We start from the raw sequence: 26,942 nt of genomic DNA, 5'->3' as shown, positions 1-26,942 counted from the left end.
TGCAAAAATACGTCAAGACTCCTTCAGCAGTAGCTTCTACCATGGAGAAAAGCAAGAACAGCAAATGGATGGGAAAACCATTACCTATTCCCTCCCAAGACACACTTCATCCTGACTTGGAACTATCTCAACGTACCTTCACTGCCCCAGGTTCAAGATCCTGGAACTCCCTGCCTAATACACTATGGATGTTATCTACACTACATGGACTGAAGCTGTTCAAGATGGCAGCTCATTACCACCTTCTTAAAGGCAATCAAGGATGGGCAGTAAGTGCTGGTCTTGCCCATGATGGTCACATCTCATGAATGAATAAAAAATAAATGCTAAGTAAATATTCCAATTGGATATAATGCTTATCTCGTCGCTATGAGGTTTTTTTTAAATGACTCGAAGTAACTTTTTCACCAAAAGTCAAGAACTTCCCCTTTGCAAGGGGAATTGCCCAGAAATTAGTTTGTATTTCTAGTAGACAGATAGCATGTACTGTCAGAATTAAAACAGCACTATTCAAAATTTATTGCCCTGTGACAGATGTCACAGAATAAGGTGAGCCATCCAACCAGGAAGTCAAATGGATGCTTACTTTTTTCAGACAATTTCACAGTTGTGACCATTGTCATGTCACCATTTGGCTCTTTTCCTTCTGCTCTTGGTATTAATTGCAAATCCACAGCTGCAGAACTGGCATTTTCGATAGACAGTCAAAAGCTAAACAGATTAGAGTTCAAAAATGCTGTTGAACATAACCCATGGGAGAGTTTGTTCCAGGGCCAGATAGAGAAGAAAATAGGGTTAGTGGGGGCTTAGAGAATGTGGTTCGTGGGGGCTCAGACAACGTGGTTGAAGAAGTAAAAAGGCTCGAGTGGGAAGGCTGAGAAGATAGCTGAGAACAGCAAAGAATGACAAGAAGATTAATAAGGAGTGAAAAAATCAAAGTACAAGAGCAAGCTACAGATAGTAAGAATTTCTATAGATATTTAAATAAGTGTTATAATTCAGGTCAGAAACTCCAAAGTGTTTTGTGAAGTCCACGTGGATCATAAGTTCTGCTCTATGAATTTGGCTAGGGTGAGCATGATATATTTCACTTCAGATATGATTCAAATGACCCGAAAGGGAGCTTTTATCAAACAAAGTTTATTTAAGAATACAGTTAACATATGGAAAGAAAATTAGTAATAACTTTTCCAATTACGAACAAGAAAATAACAGAATAATGAATAACGATAATGGAAAACAGGGAGATGGAGAATGAATTGAACAAGTATTATTGTATCTGTCTTCACTTTAGAGGATTCAAGTAACATCCCAGAAAGAGCTGTGAATCAGGAAATGGAAGGGAGGGAAAACCTTAGAAAAATTATTGAGCAAATTGTTGAGGCTGAAGGTTGACAAATCCCCAGGCCTGGAAGGACTTCATGCTAGGGTCTTGAAAGAAGTGGCTAGGGAGATAGATGATGCAATGATTATAATTTCCCAAAGTTCCCTAGAGTTCGGAAAGTTCTATTAGATTAGAAAATTGGAAATATAACATCTTTATTCAAAAAGGGAGGGGGACAGAAAGCAGGAAATTATAGGCCAGTTGGACTAACATTTTCATTGGGAAAATGTGAGAAGCTATTATTAAATATGTAATAGCAGGACACTTCAAAAAATTCATAGCAACCAGGCAGAGTCAACGTGGTTTTGTGAAAGGAAAATCACATTAAACCAATTTATTGGTGCTCTTTGAAGAAGCGATGTGTTATAGATAAAGGGAAACTGGTGAATGTACTGTATTAGGTTTCTAGAAGGCCTTTGATAAGTTGCCACATCAAAGGTTATTGCACAAAATAAAAGCTCATGGTTGGGGGGGGGGGTGGTAACATACTGGCATGGATAGAAGATTGGCTAACTAACAGGAAACAGATAGCATAAATGGGATTTCTCTGGTTGGCAGGATGTAATGAGGGTGTGTCACAGGGATCAGTGCTAGTGCCTCAACGTTTTACAATTTCTATAAATGACTTGGATGAAGGTATGGTTGTGAAATTTGCTGATGACCACAAAGATCGATAGAAAAGTAAATTGTGAAGCGGAAATAAGGAGGCTACAAAGAGACGTAGATAGATTAGGTGGGCAAAGAACTGCATATGAAATATAATGTGGGAAAATGTGAGATTGTCCATTTTGACTAGAATAATAAAAAAAATAAACTTATCTAAGTGGTAAGATGCTGCAGAGTGGTTTAGGTGGAGTAGGTACCAGGAGGAGGGGAGAGAGCCCATGATGTAATAAGGACCACAGCATCATCACAGCAGTTTGGCATACAAGATGGTGATAGTTATTGCCAATGGGAAGTTTCAGTAAGTGGCAAGATGTCGCCATTCAGAGTGCATATCCAGTTTAATAAAAAGTAAGAAATAATTCTAAACCATTCTCTGGTAAGAAAGGTACAATGGTATAATTGGATTTGAAGGCTAGCTTCCCCTGATATCATTTAACATGATATACTCTCACCCGAAAAATAACTGCAATGAGAAGAATGAGACTGAACTGGAGTCACAAATAATCTAATTAATGTTATTGTGAATATTTGAATAAAGGAAAATGAAACAATACGCATTTTCTAAAGTTTATCTAGTTTATATGTTAAAAACTGATTACATTTTCTCAATATTGTGCATAATTATGAGAGTGAGTGTTAAGGATAATGTTCTTCAGAAATTTAGATACTCACTGGTAGAACAAGGCCTCGCAATGTTATTTCACCTGTCATAGCTACATCAGAACGCACCAAATGGCCACTGAACAGAGAGGCAAGGCATGTTACTATTGTGACACCAGCAGATGGTCCATCTTTTGTAACAGCTCCAGCTGGAAAGTGTAGATGTATATCGGTGTTGTCAAGGAGATCAAAGCTTCCAACAGCTAAATTGGTGGGAAAAAGTTTCCATTGTTATTATTACAAAACAAAATTCCCATATTACATAAGCCCATTTATCAAGAATAAATTTCTGCAGATAAATTGAAAAATTAATTTCATACAGAAAATTCTCATATAACCATTGTTTCTATACTCTTCTGTCTGGGGCACTTAGAAATAGTGACATAAATCTGGGGACACTGAAAAAGAGTCATCTAGGTTTTACTAGTTGAGTAAAGTATCAAAGATTTGGCAAGGTGCAATTATCCGTTAAATCCTGTATTTGCAATATTACCCTTAAATTCAAATGTTCTGAGTATTTGAAATTTTAAGCACCAAATTCCCACTTTATAGTGCAATTTATGTTGCTTAATTTGTGTTATTAGATAATTAAATCATTCTGCATCAAGAACTATGAATGAACAGGAGTGGACTATCTAAATTCATACAAGGGTTTGAAAAACATCGTCTGTTACTTAGTTCCTGCAACATGCCCCCTCAAACCACATTTCACTTTGGGTTATATCCTCAATCAACATCGTTCAAGCATATTATCTGGCCATTATCTCACTCTTGTCTGTGAGTCCTTGCTGTGCATTAATTGGGTGCCACATTTCCATACTTTAACACAGCAATTACACTTCACAAATATTTCACTGTTGTACAGTGCTTTTGGGTATCAGATGGTTGCACAGGTGCTACATAAATGCAAGTTCCTTTTTCATTTTTTCTTTATAGCCTGGTCCAGAAGACAAGAATTTTGATCAATTTTTTTGGTAAGTTTAAATTCTCCACAGAACTAATAATGTGATTGGCATAGATTGAAAGATGCATTTATACTATCAGAACAATTTTACAGATCGCCCTCCCAGTTCTCTCTGAACTATAATTATAGATCTGCATTTAACTGAAAGATATGGTAATTTCACACAAACCTTTTATTTAGAATGCAATGTTCAGCATGTTTCTCTTGACAAGAAGAAACAAATAGGAAAATAAACCTTTTGAAAAAAATAAGCTGACTCCACATTCTGGAACATTGCAAAAACAAATGATACAAGGCAAAACACCTCAGTGGAAGAGAAATTAATTAGCATGAGTACCTAACGCAATCAAATATTTAAACTATGCTGTTTATAAGCATTGTAAGGTTGAGTGTACTTCAATAATATGCAAAAAAGAATTTTGATATCCGGCAATAGCCAATGATGGCGTGCCCTGAACTTGACCTAATTTTGTACAAGATTGGATTCTTGATTGCAATTCATTCAATCATAACCATCTGCTAGGAATGGAATAGTTTAGTTAGGGAATATATAAATGCGCATAACACCATGAATGAGAATTGAAGAAATTTGCTTGCTAGAAAAGAAAAATAGAAATATCTGGGTGTCTTCTGCTTCCATTAATCAAGCAGTGAAATAACATTTCTCACAAGCATAATGAATACTGTTTCACCCAGGCTGAACCAGGTCATTCAATCTGGACCAGGTCAGCTTGACAACTGAGGCACTATTTTTGATGCAAAAACAGCCTACCTCCAGGTCTCTGAATACTAAATAATAATGGTAAAATTTATATTAGAAAAATCCTAAATCCCCTTATTTTCTTAAATTCGTTCATTGGTTGTGAGCATTGTTGTCCATTGTGAATTGCCCTCAAGAAGATGGTGGTGAGCTATCTTGTTGAACCACTGCAGTCCATATAGTTTAGGTACACCGACGTTGCTGCTAGAAAGGGAGTTTGAGGTTTTTGACTCAGTTATAGTTTCAAGTCAGAATGATGTGTGAGACACTGCTAGAGATGGTGGTTTGCTCCATTTGGTAGAGGTCACTGGATTGGAAGGTGCTGTCATTGACTTAATGAGTTGCTGCAGTGCATCTTGTACATGCTACACACTACTGCCACTATGCGCCAGAAGTGGAGGCAGTAAGTGTTTAAGTTGGATGGATGGGGTGCTGATAAAGCAGGCTGCTTTGTTCTGAATGGTGCCAAGCTTTTTGCATGTTGTTGGAACTGCTTTCATCCAGGCATGTGTAGAATATTTCATAACACTCCTGACTTGTGCCCTGCAGATAGTGGATAGGCTTTGGAAAGACAGGTGGTGAGTTCTGTGCCACAGAAACTCAACTTTACACTTGCTTGTGTAGCCACAATGCTCTATGCTCTGTACTTAGACAGATTTATTGTCTCTTGTAGCATTACAAAATAAATATTTCACAGATGAAGGCTTTAGATGTCAAAAGACTTGGTTGAAATTATTATACTGAGCTCTTCTCACTGCAGAGTTTATTTTACATACCATTTGTGAAGTGATACTTCTTTGCATTGCTGCGCAGCCAGCTTATTGCAAGATGGGCCGATTCCTTCATAATATCCCCTAACTGCCCTGTTAGAGTCAGTTGACCCTCTCCTTCCATTCGGCTTGCTTCCACAAACATGATCTCACCACCTAATGGTGTCCAAGCCAAACCTATTGCCACCCCAGGCTGGCTCAAGCGCTGGGATACCTGTGTAGCATAAAAGGAAAAAAATTCAATTTTTATTAATGGTTTTCATTTACTTATTTCCAGAACATTTAACTTAGCCTCCCAATGGTTCAGTTGCTAATTGCCCTGCCTTGTGTGAAATTGCACTATAAAGGCTACAAGACTTCAGGCCTGATTCCTGATCTGTACTACTGAGATTATGATCAGAATGCTGCAATTTTTAAAATCATGTTGCAACTATATAAAACTTTGGTTAGGCGGCATTTGGAGTATTGCGTGCAGTTCTGGTCACCACACTACCAGAAAGACATGGAAGCTTTGGAGAGAGTGCAAAGAAGGTTCACCGGGATGTTGCCTGGTCTCGAGGGCACTGGCTATGAGGAGAGGCCGAATAAACTAGGATTGTTTTCATTGGAAAGATGGAGGCTGATGGAAGACTTGATTGAGGTCTACAAAATGATGAGAGGCATAGACAGGGTGAGTAGTCAGAGACTTTTTCCCAGGGTGGTAGCGTCAATTACAAGGGGGCACAAGTTCAAGGTGAGAGGGGGAAAGTTTAAAGGAGACGTGCGGGAGAAATTTTTCACGCAGAGAGTGGTGGGTGCCTGGAATGCACTGCCAGAGGTGGTAGAAGCAGGCACATTAGCAACATTTAAGAGGCATCTGGATGGGTACATAAATAGGGAGGGAACAAAGGGATACGGATCGCGTAAGGACAGAAGGTTTTTTTTTTAGTTTAGTTAGGGCATCATGATTGGCACAGGCTTGGAGGACCAAAGGGCCTGTTCCTGAACTGTACCTTTCTTTGTCCTTTGCCTTTACCACCTGAGGATTTCTCTTTTCCCCAGTTTCTATCCCTCATAGATTGAAATTGATGTCGGAACCCAAACCTTGATTTATAAACTCACTCAAGATTTTTGCTCCACTGATCCCTCTGAAGGAACACTCCTCTTCCACCTCTACCCCACCTACAATTTTGTAATGGAGCTTTTTGAGCACACCTTCATGATCAATAACACAAAGCAGCATGGGAAGGGTGGTATTTTACTCAAAAGGTTTAAAATCTTGATAACATTTATTTTTTAAACTGAATATCTGGTAAAGTATAATCTTCTTCTATTAAGAAAGTGGTACTTAGTACTAAAAGTATTCCATTTCAGTTTCTCCAAATACCCAACAAGAGCGAATCTAACCATCTCCTTTTGACCTTTAGTAGCATTACTCCTCTCTCATTCTGCATCACTGGCATTCTGCCAGTGATATTCCTTGTACTGACCACAAGGATGTGCACTAGAATTGACTGGGTTCCTAAACATTTTCTCTCACTAAAGGAACGTGCTATTGTTCAGTGTTTTATGCATTATAACTGTGTTTTGCTAACAATCAGTTATACCTTTATGTTCAACATCTGATACAATTCATAAAACCGCACTCTGCAGAGGCTTGATGTTTGCTCCACTGAGGCATACAAAAAAGTCTCTTAAACACATTGTTTTCAAGCTAATGCTGCATTAAATGAAAGTACATAAATGTGAAGAGTCATGAAGTCATCAGTTCTTTAATAAATTGTTCAGGGGTCAGTTTAGCTCAGTTGGCTTGACAGCTGATTAGTGATGCAGAGCAATGCCAACAGTGTGGATTCAATTCCCGTACCGGCTGAGGTTATTCATGAAGGCCTGCTTTCTCAACCTTGCCCCCTGCCTCGGGTTAAATCACCACCAGTCAGCTCTCCCCTTCAAAGGGGAGAGTAGCCTATGGTCATCTGGGACTTTACCTTTAATAAATTGCTCCACTGTAAATTAGGACATGGAAGGGAGAGAGGAACTTGGTGAAATTAAAATCATTAGGGAAACAGTACCAAACAAGCTGATAGAGCAGCAGGACACATCTCCGAATCTAGATAGACTTCATCCTACGGTCTTAGAGGTGACTAATAAGGTGTGGAAAATTCCCTAGATTCAGGAAAGGTTCCATCAGGCTGGAAAGTAGCAAATATAACCCCTCTATTCAAGAAGGGAGACAGAAAACAGGAAACTCTAGGCCAGTTTGCTTGACATTTGTTGTGGGGAAGATGCTAGAATCATAATTAACGAGGTTAAAGCTGGGCACTAAGAAAAGCTCAAGAAATTGGGAAGAGTCAGCATGCTTTTGTGAAAGGGAAATCAAGTTCAACCAATTTAAGAGTTCTTTGAAGGAGTAACTTGTGTTGTAGATAAAGGGGTGCCTGTAGACAGCTGTACTTGGATTTCCAGAAGGAAATTGGTAAATTGCCACATGAAAGGTTGCGGAAAATATAAGCTCATGGTGTAGGGTCATAAGCTCATGAGCGTAGGCACAAGATCGTTTTCTGCCAGCCAACCAGAAAGTATGCCTGGTTGACAGAATCATTGAATCCCTACAGTGCAGAAGGAGGCCATTCGGCCCATCGAGTCTGCACCGACCACAATCCCATCCAGGCGTGGGTTTCCTCCGGGTGCTCCGGTTTCCTCCCACAGTCCAAAGATGTGCGGGTTAGGTTGATTGGCCATGCTAAAAAAATTGTCCCTTAGGTGTCCTGAGATGTGAAGTTTAGAGGGATTCGCGGGTAAATGTGTAGGAATATGGGGGTAGGATTTGGGTGGGATTGTGGTCGGTGCAGACTCGATGAGCCGAATGGCCTCCTTCTGCACTGTAGGGTTTCTATGATTCTATGAAGCCTATTCCCATAACCCCTCATATTTACCCTGCTAATCCCCCTGACACTAGGGTTAATTTAGCATGGCCAATCAACCTAACCCACACATTTTCGGATTGTGGGAGGAAACCGAGCATCCGAAGGAAACCCACGCAGATATGGGGAGAATGTGCAAACTCCACACAGACAGTGACGAGTAGAGTCCTGCAGCAGTCTGTGCTGGGGTTTCAACTTTTTACAATTTACATCAATGACTTAGATGAGGGGAGCGAAGGGATTGGAGCTAAATTGGCAGACAACACAAAGATAGGTAGAAAAATATATTGTGAAGAGGACATAAGGAGTTTGCAGATGGATACAGATAAGTTGAGTGAGTGGGCAAAAATCTGGCAACAAGTGGAATTGGACAAAGAAGTAAGGTTATGTAGGACATTGGTGAGACCACATCTTGAATACTGTGTGCAGTTTTGGTCTCTTATTCAAGAGAGAATGTACATGTATTGAAGGCAGTTCAAATGAGGTTTATTAGATTGATACTTGGAATGAGTGGGTTGTCTTATGAGGATAGTTGGACAGGCTGCGCTTGTTTCCATTCGAGTTTAGAAGAGCGAGGGGTGAATTGATCGAAGTATACAAGATCCTAAATGGTCTTGACAAGATGGATGTGGAAAGGATATTTACTCTTGTGGGTGAGTCCAGAACTAGGGGGCACTGTTTTAAAATTATGGGTTGCCATTATAGGACAGATTTTTTTTTTAAAACTCAGTGGGTCGTGCGACTTTGGAATTCTCTACCGCCAAAGGTGGTGGAAACAGGATCATTCAATATTTTTAAAGCAAAGGGAGACAGATCCTTGTTAGGCAAGAGAATTAAAGGTTATCGGGGGTAGATGGGAATGTGGAACTTGAAACACATGTAGATCAACCATGACCTTATTGAATGGCAGAGGAGGTTCAAGGGGCCGAATCTGCTCCTATTTTGTATATTTGTAAGTACATATGATTGCATGTTAATCTTTCCATAGATATACCTTGGTGATACATGTACTATAGTAAGAAGTCTCACACCAGGTTAAAGTCCAACAGGTTTATTTGGTAGCACAAGCCACTAGCTTTCAGAGCGCTGCTCCTTCATCAGGTGAGTGGGATTTCAGTTCACAAACAGGGCATATAAAGACACAAACTCAATTTACAAAATAATGGTTGGAATGCTAGTCTTTACAGGTAATCAAGTCTTAAAGGTACAGACAATGTGAGTGGAGAGAGGGTTAAAGCACAGGTTAAAGAGATGTGTAAAGACTCGCATTCCAACCATTATTTTGTAAATCGAGTTTGTGTCTTTATATGCCCTGTTTGTGAACTGAAATCCCACTCACCTGATGAAGGAGCAGCGCTCCGAAAGCTAGTGGCTTGCGCTACCAAATAAACCTGTTGGATTTTAACCTGGTGTTGTGAGACTCCTTACTGTGTTTACCCCAGTCCAATGCCGGCATCTCCACATCATGGATACATGTTCTACCCATGTGTTTGTACTATATGAATGCCTCGAACCATGAAAGTGGCCCAAGTTAGAGATCACAGGGTAGAACAAAATGGATGGAAAAGGCATGGCCCCAACTGCTATGTTCTCATACTGATGACCAGCTATATTTAAGTCAACATAACAGAATCTTGTGGTTTGTATAACACGTGGTGGACGCAATATCATTTGTCTTGCACTACTGCCTGAAACAAATTTCTCTCCCAATCTTTTCAAGTGGATTTTGGTTTCCCTTTGTTGTCTTAAAATGTGATTATTAGCAAGAATAGTCTAGAACGACCAAATGAGATCACTAATGATTTCAGAACAGCTGAGACAAAGAACAGGAACTTGATGCAAGTCGAATAGTGTCTAATAAAAATAGCAAATGATCTTGAATTGTTTTCTGTTTTCACCTTTTCTGGCAGCAATCCTATGGACATATTGTCAGGTAACTAAATTTGCAGTTTCTAAAAGCCAAGATGTAACCTGGATCAATACAATCTTAACATGATTGTTCTCTGTTCTCACTTCAACAAAGTGCTTCTGAAAGGTCCAATTTTGAAGTATTTTAAAATCTTAGCACCTGTGCGCTCCAAACATGCATACTGTATCAGTGCTCATGAGGTGCAACAATAAGATTTGAATGCATGATCTTGTTGGATTATAAAGCTGATATGGATTATCAGTGCCAAGAAGGAGCTTTAGCAACAATGCATACACATGGTATCAATCTCATTTAGTTAGCATCAAGGGGAAGACGGTGGCGTAGTGAATGTCACTGGACTAGTCATCCAGAGGCCTAGGCTTGAGGGACACTGAATTAGTCCCACTGGCAGCTGCTGGAATTTAAATTAGTTAAAAAAAATATGGAATTGAAGGCTAGTCACATATTGTTGTAAAAGGGAATCGGATTCACTTTTGCCCTCATGGGATGGTCATCCATGCCTTACTTGGTCTGGCTGATATGTGATGGTTGACTCTTAATTGCCTTTCTGAAATGACCTAGCAAACCACTCAGTCCAAGGGCAAGATTGGGCAACAAATGCTGGCCTTGCCAGTGACAGTGACAGCACATGAACAAATAAAAAGTTTAACCGTATTCTGTAGAACAATTATATTTACATACACAAACTTTCTTACTGATTTTAATATATATTCTGACCAAACATACTGCCTATTTGCTTCAGAAATATTTTCCAAAGCTTGTGAGAATAATAAAACTGTCAAATTCACCCGTACCTCCATTTCATAGATAGGGGTTCCTAGAATGTCTTTCAGTGCATGCCGATCAATCACAATTGGCATTTCAGGAGGCATTGCAAGATCAGTTGTGTCAGTGATGGATTCAGATTTGGTCTCCTCAGGGACTCCCTCTTTTCCTACAATAAAGGTGAAAAAAAAGGTTAGTATTTTTATTGACACATCACCTTGACCAGCTTGCTACAAATATATATTTCTCAGCATCACAGAAGTAGACACATGCTAAGTACCTTAAAAGGTCAAGGGGGGAAAATTGGATAATGCCCCAAAATGGGGGTGGGGGTTGTAATGTGCTGTTAATGCACACCCGTTCATTGTAGGCAACACAGAAACTTTCTGCTGTCTACTCAAAACGATGATTGCTATGTTCAGGTCAGTGCTAAGTATGCTGTTGAGAGCCTGCATGCCTCAGTAGAGGATGCAAAATCTAGACAGGCTAGCAGTTTTTTGCTTTATTCATTCAAGGCATGTGCACATCACTGGTTGGCCAGCCTTTACTGCCCACCCCTAAATGCCCTTGGAGAGTTGCCTTCTTGAACCGCTGCAGTCCATGTGGCGTTGGTACACCCACAATCCTGTTAGGAAGGAAGCGATTCCAGGATTTTGACACAAAGACAGCAAAAAAACGGCAATAGAGTTCCAAGTCAGGACGGTGTGCAGCTTGGAGAGAACTTACAGGTCGGGCTATTCTCATGACTTTGCTATCCTTGTCCTTCTCAATGGTACAGGTTGCAGGTTTGGAAGGTGCTATCAAACCAAAGAAAAGCCAGGCAGTGTGCCTTAATGACTATCATCCAGTGGCTCTGACATCCATCACTGTGAAGTGTTTTGAAAGGTTATGGCGCAAATTAATTCCTGCCTGCCTGGATCCACTACAGTTTATCTGTCGCCAAAACAGATCCATCTCCCAGGCCCTGCACTCAACCCTGGAACACCTAGATAACAAAGACACCTATGTCAGACTCCTATTCACAGACTTCAGCTCAGCCTTTAACACCATTATTCCAACGGTACTCATCTCCAAACTTTGTGGCCTGGGGCTCGGTTCCTCCTTCTGCAACTGGATCGTAGACTTCCTAACCTACAGACTGCAGTCAGCAAGGATAGGCAACAACACCTCCTCCACGATTATCCTCAACACTGGTGCTCCGCAAGGCTGTGTCCTCAGCCCCTTACTATATTCCTTATAAATCTTTGACTGTATGGCCAAATTCCCCTCCAACTCAATTTTCATGTTTGCTGATGACACCACCGTTGTGGGTCAAATCTCAAACAATGACGAGACACAGCACAGGAAAGAGAGAGAGAATCTGGTGAACTGGTGCAACGACAATAATCTCTCCCTCAATGTCAACAAAATGAAGGAGATAGTCATCGACTTCAGGAAGCGTAGTGGAGAGGATGCCCCTGTCTACTTCAATGAGGACAAAGTAGAAATGGTCGAGAACCTCAACGTCTTTAGGTGTCCAGATCACCAACAACCTGTCTTGATCCCTTCATGCCGATGCTATAGTTAAGAAAACTAAAAACTTTTTCTCAGGAGACTAAGGAAATTTGACATGTTCGCTACAACTCTCACCAACTTCAACAGATGCACCATAGAAACATTCTTTCTGGTTGTATCACAACTTGGTATGACTCCTGCTCTGTCCAAGACCGCAATAAACTACAAAGGGTCGTGAATGAAGCCCAGTCCATCACTCAAACCTGCCTCTCATCCATTGACTCTGTCTACATTTCCTGCTACCTCAGAAAAGCAGCCAGCATAATCAAGGACCCTACGCACCCCGGACATACTCTCTTCCACCTTCTTCCATTGGGAAAAAGATACAGAAGTCTGAGATCATGTACCAACCAACATAAAAACAGCTTCTTCCCTGCTGCCATTAGACTTTTGAATGGACCTGCCTCACATTAAGTTGATCTTTCTCTACACCCTTGCTACGACTGTAACACTACATTCTGCACTCTCTCCTTCCTTATGTATGGTATTCTTTGTCTGTATAGCACACAAGAAATAATACTTTTCACGATATGCTAATACATGTGACAATAATAAATCAAATCAAGGTGCCTTGGTGAGTTGTTGCAGCACATTTAGATGCCGGGAAGGTGTGAATGTTTCAGTGGTGAATAGGGTACTGATTAAGTGGACTGCCTTGTGCTGGAAGGTGTCAAGCCTCTTGAGTGTTGTTGGAACTACACTCTTCCAGGCAAGTGAAGAGTATCCCACTGCATTCAGGATAAGGGGCTGATTATTTAAGACTGAGATGAGGAGGGATTTCTTCACCTGAAAGTTGATGAATCTTTGGAATTGTCCAACGCAAGAGCATTTCACTGAGTTGAACAATTCCAATAGATAATCCAAGTACACTACATTCTGGCTTCCCTTCGTCTATCTACTGGTTATATTCTCCATAAATGCTAATACATTTCAAAAAACCGCATTGACTTTGTCTGATCATTCCATGATTTTCTAAGTGCATTGCTAAGGCTTTCTTAACAATAGATTTGCCCAATGATTGATGCCAGGATAACTTGTTTGGAATTCCATCCTTTCTTGAATAGTGGTATTATATTTGCCAACTGCCAATCTGCTGGGACAACTCTATAAACTATGAAATTTCCTTAGAAAATCAGAGTGCATCCACTATCACTTCAGCTATTTCTTTTAGAATCCTAGGATTTAGGCCTTCAGGTCAAGAAACTAAAAGCCAATGAATCTTTAAGTGCCTTCAAAAGTTTGTTCAGAGATATAAATTTCCTCAAGTTCTTTACTCTCGTTAGCCCCATGATTACCCTCTAATTCTGGCAACTTCTGTAAGTTGTGTCTTCTCCTGTGAAGACAAAGTATTTGCTTCACATCTCTGCCATTTCCTCATCCCGCCCATCTAATTTCTCGAGTCTCTGTTTCTATGAGGCCAATGTACCTCATAAAAATAATACAAGCACTGTTCTTTTTTAACTCAAGAGATACAGCGACCGCCTCCCCACCCCCACAGCAAAATGTAAAGGGCATGGTATTTAAATAAAATGAGAGTTCCACAGACCATATCCACCTTTTACAAGCATTCATGTTTGTTCTTAAACATTGTAAGTAATAAATTGCGGAAAATGGACGGCACTCCAGCAAAACTAAGGTCCGTTTGAACTCAGCAGTTCAAATGGCTCTGCTGGTTCAGATTTCCCCTGTGTGAATCACGTACCACTCCCTATCCCCTACTGACAAAAACAGAAGCTGTTAGAAATGGGGATGAAATGTCTGTATCTGGGTCTCAACGCCAATTGGCAAAGACTAGGCTCATGTCTCTGTAATGGAGTTTTGATCTAAACCATTCAACTCTTCTTATGCTGTTGGTTCATCTATTTTATAATAAATGCTTCATGCATTCAGATAACAGCCTTTGTTTTTGTTTTACTACTATTCTTTGAATGGACCATAGGACCATAAGACAGGGGAGCTGAAATAGGCTATTTGATCCATCAAGTCTGTTCTGCCATTCAATGAGATCATGACTGATCTGATAATCCTCAGCTCCACTTTCCCTCCTTTTTCCCTTAATCCCCTTATTAATTAAAAATGTCTATCTCAGCCTTGAATATACCTATTAACTTAGCCTCTTCAGGCCTCTGTGGTAAAGAATTCCAGAGATTCACTACCCCCAGAGAAGAAATTCCTCTTCATCTATCTTAAATAGGAGACCCCTTATTCTGAGATGACACCCTCTTGTCCTAGACTCTCCCACAAGGGGTAACAATCTCTCAGCATCTACCCTGTCAAGGCCCCTAAGCATCCCATTTGTTTCAATAAGGTCGCTTCTCACTCTTCTAAATTTCAATGAGTATAGGTCCAATGTGCTCAACCTCTCCTCATAACAAAATCCCTCCATACCTGGGGTCAACCTAGTGAACCTTCTCTGCACTGCCAGCATATATTTCCTTAGATAAGGGGACCAAAACTGTTCACAGTATTCCATGTGTGGTCTAACTAGTGCCTTGTATAGTTTTGGCAAGACTTCCCTCTTTTTATGCTCCATTCCCTTTGAAATAAAGGCCAACGTTCCATTTGCCTTCCCTATTACCTGCTGTACATGTGTGCTAGCTTTGTGATTTATGCACAAGGATCACCAAATCCCTCTGTGAAAGCTCCATTTAAATAATATTCAGCTCCTTTATTCTTCCTATCAAAGTGCATAACTTCACATCTTCCGATATATTCCATCTGGCAAGTTTTTGCCCATTCACAGTCTTTATCCCTCTGTAGACCCTTTGTGCCATCCTCACCACTTGCCTTCCCATTTATTTTTGTGTCATTCGCAAACTTGGCAATAGTACATTCATTCCCTCGCCCTATTCATTAATATATATTGGAAATAATTGTGGCCCCAGCAATGATCCCTGTGGCACTCTGCTGTTACAGGTTGCATCCTGAAAATGCCCCTTTTATTCCAAATCTCTGCCTTCTACCAGTTATGATGTGGAGATGCCGGCGTTGGACTGGGGTGAACACAGTAAGAAGTCTCACAACACCAGGTTGGACTTTGACCTGGGTGTTGTGAGACTTCTTACTGTGTTCTACCAGTTAGCCAATCCTCTATCCATGCTAATACACTACTCCCAACAATATGGGCTCTTATTAAGTAGCCTTTTGTGTGGCAGCTTAATGAACACTTTTTGGAAATCCAAGTACATTAAACCTACTGCTTCCCCTTCATCTATCCTGTTCCCATTACCACCTCAAAGAATTCTAATAAATTTGTCAGGCATGATTTTCTTTTCAGCAAGCTATGCTGACTCTCAGAATACTCACATTCTGAGAGGCAATTCAGCCCATCTAGTACGTACCAACTCTCGGACAGAGCATCATACCCAGGTCCTATCCCCATAACCCCACACATTTCCAATGGCTAATCCACCGGACCTACATATCTTGGGAAACTATGGGGCAATTTAGCATGGCCAATCCACCTAACCTGCACATCTTTGGACTGTGGGAGGAAACCGGAGCATTTTTGGAATGCTATTAAGTGTCTTCTACCGTGAAGACTGACACAAAGTATTTATTTAACTCCTCTGCCATTTCCTGGTTTCCCCTTTATTATTTCCCCAGTCTCATTCTCTAAGGGGCCTATGTTCACTTTGGCCTCTCACTTTCTTTTTATATATTTAAAGAAGCTCTTACCGTGCATTTTTATATTCCTCACTAATTTAGAACATAGAACATAGAAAGCCACAGCACAAACAGGCCCTTCGGTCCACAAGTTGCACCGATCATATCCCTACCTCTAGGCCTATCTATAGCCCTCAATCCCATTAAATCCCATGTACTCATCCAGAAGTCTCTTAAAAGACCCCAACGAGTTTGCCTCCACCACCACCGACGTCAGCCGATTCCACTCACCCACCACCCTCTGAGTGAAAAACTTACCCCTGACATCTCCTCTGTACCTACCCCCCAGCACCTTAAACCTGTGTCCTCTCGTAGCAACCATTTCAGCCCTTGGAAATAGCCTCTGAGAGTCTACCCTATCCAGACCTCTCAACATCTTGTAAACCTCTATCAGGTCACCTCTCATCCTTCGTCTCTCCAGGGAGAAGAGACCAAGCTCCCTCAACCTATCCTCATAAGGCATGCCCCCCAATCCAGGCAACATCCTTGTAAATCTCCTCTGCACCCTTTCAATGGCTTCAACATCTTTCCTGTAATGAGGTGACCAGAACTGCGCGCAGTATTCCAAGTGGGGTCTAACCAGGGTCCTATAAAGCTGCAGCATTATCTCCCGTCATAGTTTTCTCTATTTTTTGTTCATATTTTGTTGGTTTTTAAAATTTTCCCAATTCTTCGGCTTGCCATTAATCTTTGCCTTTTTTACATGCTGACTGACATCACATTCTATCAGCTTTTTCATATTTGTGATGCATACTCTTAACTCCCACGCGAATGTCTACACCAAAATGGCTACCCTGGAAGTGTACATTTCATTCTGCACCCAAAATTGCATTTGTAGCATATGGGCACAATGGAGCCAAGTTCTGCAGTTCAAACATTTAGGGAGGATCAGATTGTTAAGGGAAGGAATTCTTGCAATATTTAAACATTTTAAAATGAGCAATGCATCAAAGGAAGCTTATTAAATTGAACATTGCTGTAAGGAGAGAAGCATTCCCTAAACTATTCCTCTTAAGTAAATATAGCATCATGCTTTGACAATTATTCTGTACCTGTGTAAATACAGGCTCTAAATGAAATTTCTAATTAGTAGCCACTTCGCACATAATCCATAGCAGCTTGTGATTAAATGGGAAGTTATACCAGGGTGTCACTGGAAATGCAGAATTTTTCATGGCCATTTTCGGAAGGTTCATGATCAGGATCAGATTCAGCTGTAAAACAGTTGTGCCTCTGCCACTTCTAAGTCATAACAAGTTGGGTATGTAATAGGCATAAACTATTTGTAGAAATGAAAATGATGAATGTAATTTTTCCTCATATATTTTTACAAATAACACAGATTTGTTTGGGAGGTTGTTTCCATGGAGAGAGTGTAGATTCAAGTCAGAGAGTCATAGAGGTTTACAGCATGGAAACAGGCCCTTCGGTCCAACTTGTCCATGCCGCCCTTTTTTTTAAAACCCCTAAACTAATCCCAATTGCCCGCATTTGGTCCATATCTCTCTATACCCATCGTACCCATTTAACTATGTAAATGCTTTTTAAAAGATAAAATTGTACCTGCCTCTACTACTACCTCTGGCAGCTTGTTCCAGACACTCACCACCCTCTGTGAAAAAATTGCCCCTCTGGACACTTTTGTATCTCTCCCCTCTTCCCTTAAACCTATGCCCTCTAGTTTTAGACTCCCCTACCTTTGGGAAAAGATATTGACTATCTACCTTGTCTATGCCCCTCATTATTTTATAGACCTCTATAAGGTCACCCCTCAGCCTCCTACGCTCCAGAGAAAAAAGTCCCAGTCTATTCAGCCTCTCCTTATAACTCAATCCATCAAGTCCTGGTAGCATCCTAGTAAATCTTTTCTGCACTCTTTCTAGTTTAATAATATCCTTTCTATAATAGGGTGACAGAATTGCACACAGTATTCCAAGTGTGGCCTTACCAATGTCTTGTACAACTTCAACAAGACGTCCCAACTCCTGTATTCAATGTTCTGACCGATGAAACCAAGCATGTCGAATGCCTTCTTCACCACTCTGTCCACCTGTGACTCCACTTTCAAGGAGCTATGAACATGTACCCCTAGATCTCTTTGCTCTGTAACTCCCCCAACGCCCTACCATTAACTGAGTAAGTCCTGCCCTGGTTCAATCTACCAAAATGCATCACCTCGCATTTGTCTAAATTAAACTCCATCTGCCATTCATCAGCCCGCTGGTCCAATTGATCAAGATCCCGTTGCAATTGGAGATAACTTTCTTCACTATCCACCATGCCACCAATCTTGGTGTCATCTGCAAACTTACTAACCATGCCTCCTATATTCTCATCCAAATCATTAATATAAATGACAAACAACAGTGGGCCTGGCACTGATCCCTGAGACACACCGCTGGTCACAGGCCTCCAGTTTGAAAAACAACTCTCTACAACCACTCTCTGGCTTCTGTCAAGAAGCCAATTTTGTATCCATTTAGATACCTCACCCTGGATCCTGTGAGATTTAACTTTATGCAACAACCTACCATGCAGTACCTTGTCAAAGGCCTTGGTAAAGTTCATGTAGACAACATCAACTGCACTGCCCTCATCTACCTTCTTGGTTACCCCTTCAAAAAACTCAATTAAATTTGTGAGACATGCTTTTCCACTCACAAAGCCATGCTGACTGTCCCTAATCAGTCCTTTCATCTCTGTAGATCCTGTCTCTCAAAATACCTTCCAACAATTTACCCACCACAGATGTGAAGCTCACTGGCCTGTAGTTCTCAGGCTTTTCCCTGTAGCCCTTTTTAAACAAAGGCACAACATTTGCCACTCTCCAATCTTCAGGCACCTCACTCATGACTATCGATGATTTAAATATCTCGGCGAGGGGACCCACAATTTCCTCCCTAGCCTCCTACAACGTCCTGGGATATACCTCATCAGGTCCCGGGGATTTATCTACAGTTCAACAGGTACAGATGTTATATGGATTGCTGGAGTCCACAAAACTCACCTTCACCCCATTTCCATTTTTTGTTTCATTTTGTTTCATCCTATTCATCCATTTTATCATTTCTTTCTCACCACCATTTTTCCACGTTCCATTCCAGCGCTCCTTCTTCCACCCCCCCCTCCAAACAGAGCAACTGCCACATTCCTCAGGCAGTCCTTTAATAATCTGCACATCTCTTCTGTCATTCACACATTCTGATCACTTAATGGACACATTTTAGCACCTTCTCCGCCTTCTGTATCCTCATTTATATTCCCTTTGTCCCATTCCACGCACCTGCCATCCCCACCCACCCTCATAGTATAAATCTCTGCTGATTCTCTTTGCTCTCAGCTCTGACGAAGGGTCATCTGGACTAGAAACATTGGCTCTATCCCCTTTCCCCAGATGCTGTCAGACCTGCTGAGATCTTCCAGCATTTTCAGTTTTTGTTTCAGATTCCAGCATCCGCAGTATTTTGCTTTTATCCCATACATTTCCTATTGCCTCGGAAAAGCAGCCAGCATAATCAAGGATCCCGTGCACCCCAGACATATGCTCTTCCACCTTCTTCCGTCAGGATAAAGATACAAAAGTCTGAGGACACGTACCAACCAACTCAAGAACAGCTTCTTCCCTGCTGCCATCAGGCTTTTGAATGGACCTACCTCGTATTAAGTTGATCTTTCTCTAGACCCTAGCTATGACTGTAACACTACATTCTGCACTCTCCCCTTCTCTATGTATGGTATGCTTTGTCTGTATAGGGTGCAAGAAACAATACTTTTCACTGTATACTGATACATGTGACAATAATAAATCAAATCAAATCAAGAAATGTGGAAGCCAAGTTTAAAACTAGCTGGACCCTGCAATTTGCAAACTGCAGAGATGGAACACACAGCATTCATGCATCCGGGCCTTATCAACTTCCTGTTGAAACCAGACATGTTTGGCACTGCCTGGCCAGGTGCTAATGGCCACATTGTTTCAGAATGAACTGTTTTAATATCTCCAGTGAACCTGCATTGTTAGAAGAATGCTACGTAGACTTGGTGGCACCCAGCTCTGTAGGAAGACAGAAGCATAAAGTGACGAGGACAGCACTCAGCAGTTGATGATTCAAAACGTGTTCCGCGACCTCTAAATATGGAAAGTAGTCACCTCATTGGATCTTTCTGCTCCTGCTCAATGATAATATTGGACACATGCCACAGAATCTTCAAGAAGGGTGCAAAGAGGGGGATAAGAGAGGAAACCTGGAGCCCCAGCTCTCTCTGCTTTGGCACCTTCTTCAACGACGTCTCCAGAGAGTACCTTCGACTGGCAGCCGAACAGCACAACATCTCCAGCTTCTTGTACCACGTGGCGAGCATCATCAGACTGACCAGATCCAGAGACCACCTCACTGAGACGACACAAAACAATCCTAGATGAGGGGGGATCCCAAATCGATGACTGCAGATCCTGAAACATCACCCAACCCTCAAACGCCATGAACAGTCTGTCCCAGTCTTTTTGAACGAGTACCAGTCTTTTCAGATAAACAGTTCAAATATAATGATAGGGACTTATGGATAAGGTGTAGCGAACCTTCGGAAGTGTGAGTCAGAAGTAGAAAGCTAGTGTAGATTAGAGACTGTTTACTTAAAGATTTAAGACTGTTTACTGAAGCATCCTGCAAAGAGATCGATAGAGCTTAATTAAAGTACAATAGTAGCGTCTGATAAATATTGTTTTTCCCTGATAAAATGTTCAATAAAGTTATGTTGGACCTTTATCTGACTCTTGTCCTCTTTGTCGATCTCACAGCGTAACATATCCAGTTAAAAATGGGTTTCTGAAAACTGATCAAAGTTAGTTCGGATACATTTACTCACCTTTCACCTTACAACATTAGTAATTATAAATATTGATGCCTTACATTTATGATCACTATTTTGGACTACCCACAAGTGGAAATAACATTAATATCTCTATCCGATCCAAATTTCTTCATAGTTCTAAAGACCCTGACAGAGAAAAAAGCCCTGGCCTATTCAGACTTTCCCAATAATTATAACCTCTTATTTCTGGTACCAACCCTCTAATTTTGTTTCATACTTCCTCCAATGTCCCAATAACGTTTTTGTAAAATTGAGATCAGAACTGTTCATATTCAAATGGATCTAACAAAGGTTTTATGCAAGTTCAACATAACATAGAATATAACTTTGGTAATACAGAATCCTACAGTGCAGAAAGAGACCATTCAGCCCATCGAGTCTGCATCGACCACAATCCCACCCCGGCCCCAGCTCCATAACCCCATGCATTTACCCTAGCTAGTTCCCCTGACACTAAGGGGCAATTTAGCATGGCCAATCCACCCAACCCGCACATCTTTGGACAATGGGAGGAAACCAGCGCACCCGGAGGAATCCCCCACAGACTTGGGGAGAACGTGCAGACTCCGCACAGACAATGGCCCAAAGCCGGGAATCGAACCCGTGTCCCTGGTGCTGTGACTTACTGCTGTGCAATAACTTCTCTGCATTTCAGTTCTATTTCTCTAGATGATCACTGCTGAAACTGCCACCTTCCAGTGAAGTCATGCACATAAAACAAATTATGAACAAAAAAGTGAATTTGTCAGCAGAAAACTGCTTTTTGAAATCTACCTCATACATGATTAAATTACACTGGTTTCCTCAAGCGCTCAAGTTTATCAAGTCAGCAGCTGAACAATAGTGACAAGAAAAGGAAAATTTAGTCCTCAGCTTTGTTGTGTTGGATGATTTCATGAACAGCAGCTGAGTGCTATAATTGTTCTTGGTCTCAGCAGTCCTGATACAGTTTGGAGAATGGTGGGATTGGGGGTTAGCAGGAGGAAGGTGGAATCTGACAAGTTTCATGCTTCTGATTGCTATCCAGCATCCCTGACGGATGGATATGTAAGCATGTACTTAGGACAGTGAAGGCAAGAGGTTCAAATATTCCAGCAAGAAGTCAACAGCTACAGGAAAAACAGGGAAGTAATTTACACAGAATAAACAGCAGACACAGGCTATTCAACCTAACTCTGATTATGTTTACATCCCACGAGTCTCCTCCAATTCCATCAGCCTCATCTCACCCTTCCAGCATATCTTTGTATTCCCTTTTCTCTCATTTACATGATTAGTTTTCTATGGAAGCCATTTGCCTCAACCACTTCATGTGCTACTGAGTGGCACATTCTAACTGCTCTGAGTAAAGAAATTTCTCCTTCATTCCCCATTGGATTTATGAGTAACTATCTTGTACTTATGATTTTTAGGGTGTAAAGTGACAAGTGCAGCATGAAACATGTGAAATTTTTTTGAATAAAATGGCTGAATATATAGAGATTTTTCACGACGACAGGATTCTCTCTAGTTTTCTTGTTCAGACCGACATTTAGAAAAAATATAGGAAAATTCCACTGCTAGTTTTGAATTCTTTCACAAGTGAAAATATTCTCTTCACATCTACACGATCAAACCCATTCAGAATTTTCAAGACCCAGGTCTCTTTACTGACCTTTTTCTAAAGAAAATGCCTCAGCTTGTTCAATCTCTCAGTTCCAGTACAAACCCCCTTTGAGGAAAGAGCCCTTGTAAATCGATATATTTTCTGCAGCACCTCTATGCATTTTTTATAGTATGGAGACCAAGGCTGAAGAAACTGGCCTTGGGAGTGCTCCTCTTTTCGCACCCTTTTTTGCACTGCATGACCCCTTAAGATTCCAAAATAGCGTCTGTGGTGTACACCAGATGTTATATTGATGAAGGGGTGAGCAGATACATATCTAACAGCTGTCAACATCATGCAAGCAGGCAAATCATGACAAAGACATTTCAGAACTCCACAATTTAGTCTTCTCCTCCATTTAATGTTGAACAGCTGAACCCCCCCTCCCCGTTCCCTTTAAAGTTCAAAACTGTGCAGGTTAGGTGGATTGGCCATGCTAAATTACTTCTCTTGACATTGATCATAACTGGGAGAATCAGCAAAGGCCACACAGAGCAAAACAAGCTATCAGAATAGTGAGGAGGAGAGGGTTCTCAGCAAGAGGACATATCTGCTGAAGGTTCTTACAGCGAGAACACAACCCAGGAGTGCTGCGATGTCCAGGAAACCCCCCTTGCACTAGTATTCAGAGCCATGATGGTAACAGTTTGAGTTGCCACGGAAGCAAACTGAGATTGCATGACAGCAATCTTGAGCTTCTACTGTAGCACTCAGACACTGAGTAAATGGTGCTTGTGCTGCAATGAAAGCCAAGACATCAGCCTTCAGAAAGTGCATGATGACTGGAGCTGGCCTCACATTCTATGTCAGATAGGAAGAGCTCCAAACTCTGCATAAGGACCTGTATGAAATTGGTACTAGATTGCTCCGTGCTCCTTGACAATGAGCGCGGACTTTCTGACAAGTTTTCCAATACTTCAAGCATTTGACTGTAAATTACCCATCAGCTCTCTTCTGTAATAAAAACAAAAATGCTGGAAAAACTTAGCAGCTCTGGCAGTATCTGTGAACTGAGAAACAGAGTTACCATTTTGAGTTCAATATGAATTTTCTGTAGCCTCGTACATTAAAGTTATCATCTGCACTCACAACTGAACTAATGAGCAACCTCCCCCTGCAGCGAGCAATTGAGCAATTCTTTCCCCTCGCTTTGACTGCAGTGCACTTGTACTCAGTGTATCATCATGGGTGGATACCCGCACTGCACCCCACCCCCCCACCACCTTTTAACCTATCCTCTTAAGAGACTAGTTAAACCTAAGCTGGAATATTGTGGAGTGTTCTGGGTGCCACACTTTAGGAAGGATGTGAACACACTGGAGAGGATGCAGAAGAGGTTTACAATACAGTTCCAGGAATGAGAAGCTTCAGTTATAAGGATAGATTGGAGAGGTTGGAACCGTTCTCCTTGAAGAGGTGAAGACTAAGAGGAGATTTGATAAAGGTGTTCACAATCATGAGGGGATTGGACAGAGTAGATAGGGAGAAACTGTCCCCACTCTTAAAAGGATTGAGAATGAGAGGATGCAGATTTAGTGATTGCAAAAGAAGCAATGCGACGTGTGAAAAAACATTTTCACACATCAAGTGGTTCGGGTCTGCAATGCACTGCCTGGAAGTGTGATAGAAGTAGGGTCAATTGAGGCATTCAAGAGGGCATGACATGATTATTTGAACAGAAACAATGTGCAGGGTTATTGGGAAAAGGCAGCAGAATGGCACAAAATCATAATGCTGATTTGGAGAGCCATTGCAGACATGATGGGCTGAAAGGCCTTCTTCCGCACAGTAATAATTCTGTGATTCTCTAAATGAAGCACAAAGTCAGTATTGAAGCTGGTGACTGTGACTATGAAATTGAGTGATGGTGCCTTCAACTACACTGACTTTTTGCTCTTCCTCCACTGTCTGAGCAAGGATAAGGTCTTGATGAGGAAAGAGAAAAATTTAAATGCAAGCTTACACCATTAGCAGCTTCTTGATCAGAAGAGATTGTGGGATGGCAGGCAAGTTGCTTCAACCCCACCAGCGGCCATGCCTCAGCAACTGCCCTTCCTATAATGGCCAACACCATCTCCTCTGTGGGGTTAGAACATGGAAGAATGCCTCTCTTTCTACAGCTACTTCCTGCTACTTCCAGCTGTGTGTCACCTTTGCCTCCAAGAGAGAGGGAAATGTGTCACAGCATCATGCAATATGTTTGGACCGTGTGGCTGCCATGGCTTAATAATTGGCATTGGGTGCGATCTGTAAGATATGGGTTTTAGGTTTACAAAAGTGCTAAGTGTGTGAGGATAAGATAGAGGATGAGTATAAGCTACAAAATCCTAACTGGTAGAAACTGTTGTCAGGGGAGAGATGGGGATGTAGTAAATTGACTGAGGCTGGTGATGCAGTTGATCAGATATGACATTTAAAGATGCATTCACAGACCTTGACCACCATGAGAGATGATTAAACATTTTCCAGTGCTGCATCCAGGACCTTGAGGCTATACAACATCTGACATCGATTACAGGCTCTGTTCCCACAGTGGTCTCATCATGTTTCAATCTCCCCCAACAAGACCTTTGGTGCAGCACCTACACCTGAAAACGTGGGTGCCTGTGCTCTCCAGCTATTCTTCACTCATTCTAGGGATTCTATCATTCTTCCCAGTTCAGGTGACTTATAAAACTCAGCACCTGATGCAACATGCAACTCCCCTTTAAGTCATGCAAGCTATTAACAATATTGGGCACCCTGCTGCTGTATGCTGCCAATTAACATTGTGGGGAGCATAGCTACATGCAGAAAACATGATATGAACAAGCAGCACACTGGATTATACTGAGCAGGCGTGGGTTAATCATGCACACAATTCTCAGGTATTTTTGGAGCTAAGCAATTTAACCACCTCCCAATCCGCCCCCCCCCCCCCCCCCCCCGTCCCCCTCCCAGAACTGTACACAGTACTTTAAGGGCCATCTGAGCAGGGCTCTTTACAAATTTAGTAGAATTTACTTAATTTACTACTTTTAAATTCTCTATCCCTAGAACAGTGCCCTATTTGCATTTTTTAATAATCTGCTGACTTGTTCACCAGTATACATAGATTGAATTGCATTTACTTGAACCATCTTCACTACAGATAAAGGCAAAATACTGCAGATGTTGGAATCTGAAACAAAAACAGAAAATGCTGGAAAATCTCAGCAGGTCTGACAGCTTCTGTAGAGAGAGAACAGAGCCAACGTTTCGAGTCTGGATGACCCTTCCTCAGAGCTTCCATTTAACAGAATAGTGCAAATTCAGTTTCTGTTGGAAGGTTATTGTTGATAGGATTCTGGACAGCTACTTTAAACTTTTACCTAGCAACTTGGTCATACACTAACAAATATGAAGGTGATGTCCAAGTCCATCATGCAACCACTGACTATGATCCTTTCCCTGCACACATGTTTCTTAGAGTGCTCTTAATCGCATGGAAATGACATTCCAGATGAAACACACGTCTCCAGGTCCCTCCTGAATAATATTTCCCATTTTAGTTTCAATTATCCTTGACAATGCATGCTGACAATCGGAATGGAAAATCTCACTAGCGTAAACCGCGTTTTGGGGCTCCTGTGGGATTTCCCGGTCTCTATCCTGCCCCCCCTGCCCCCAAACAATCGGAGCACAAAATCCCCCACCCGACATATCTAATGTACTATCTACACTGTAAACATAATCAGTTCACCCGTACACAATTCAGAATCAAGAATGGCACACCATTGCAACTGATGGGTGAAAATAGATCTGAATTTCAAAGAAAGATTCCAATCTCCTGAAGCTCGGCTGTCAAATCAATTTCAATTGATTTCAAGCATATGGCTAATCCAATCCATAGACTATATCTTCTGTTTCACGCTTTCTTTCAAAGCATTCAATTGCACTATTAAGCTCAATAATTAAATCCAATAGTGGCAAATTAATAGCTTCATCCTATTTCCAAGTCTATAAAGATTGACATTGTAGAAATAAAAAAGTAATTTTCTTATGTATTTTTCTAAGCACAAAAGCATATTAAAATATGCTTTTGTGTCCTATCAAATTAGAATACGCTATAAAATGAAATCACAATCAGCCATTTGGTATAATGAACACTGTTAGCTGCAAACCCAGAGGAAGTTGCATTCACTTATGAAGGAAAACATTAAAATATGCACAGAATACAAAAATCTCAAAATAATACTAAAATCAAAAATCAATGTATCTGTTTAAAGCAGTCACTTATTTCAATGAAATTACAATATCTAATTAGGAGACTATGGAGGCTGGAAAATTTCCAACACTAAGTCTGAATGTATCCTTATTAGATCTAAAATAGTTACATTTCCTTTAAGTTAAAGAATCAAACACATTCTTCTTCTCATTGGTGC

The 26,942-nt window shown here is 41.1% G+C and overlaps 1 protein-coding gene across 1 annotated transcript in view; it reads right to left on the bottom strand.

The window, feature by feature from the left end:
* Window positions 1–26,942, bottom strand: part of lonp2 (lon peptidase 2, peroxisomal) — a 109,801-nt gene that overhangs the window by 1,809 nt on the left and 81,050 nt on the right. Inside the window, exons 12-14 of the mRNA XM_078210845.1 lie at window positions 10,832–10,971; window positions 5,211–5,418; window positions 2,723–2,913 (exon numbers count right to left, since the gene is read on the bottom strand). Of these exons, the coding sequence (XP_078066971.1) occupies window positions 2,723–2,913; window positions 5,211–5,418; window positions 10,832–10,971 (539 nt within the window). The remainder of the gene's footprint in view (window positions 1–2,722; window positions 2,914–5,210; window positions 5,419–10,831; window positions 10,972–26,942) is intronic.

Source organism: Mustelus asterias, chromosome 4, assembly GCF_964213995.1.
Source record: "Mustelus asterias chromosome 4, sMusAst1.hap1.1, whole genome shotgun sequence".
Taxonomy (NCBI): domain Eukaryota; kingdom Metazoa; phylum Chordata; class Chondrichthyes; order Carcharhiniformes; family Triakidae; genus Mustelus; species Mustelus asterias.
The sequence above is the reverse complement of the archived record's forward strand: the minus strand, read 5'-3'. Positions and strand labels throughout refer to the sequence as shown.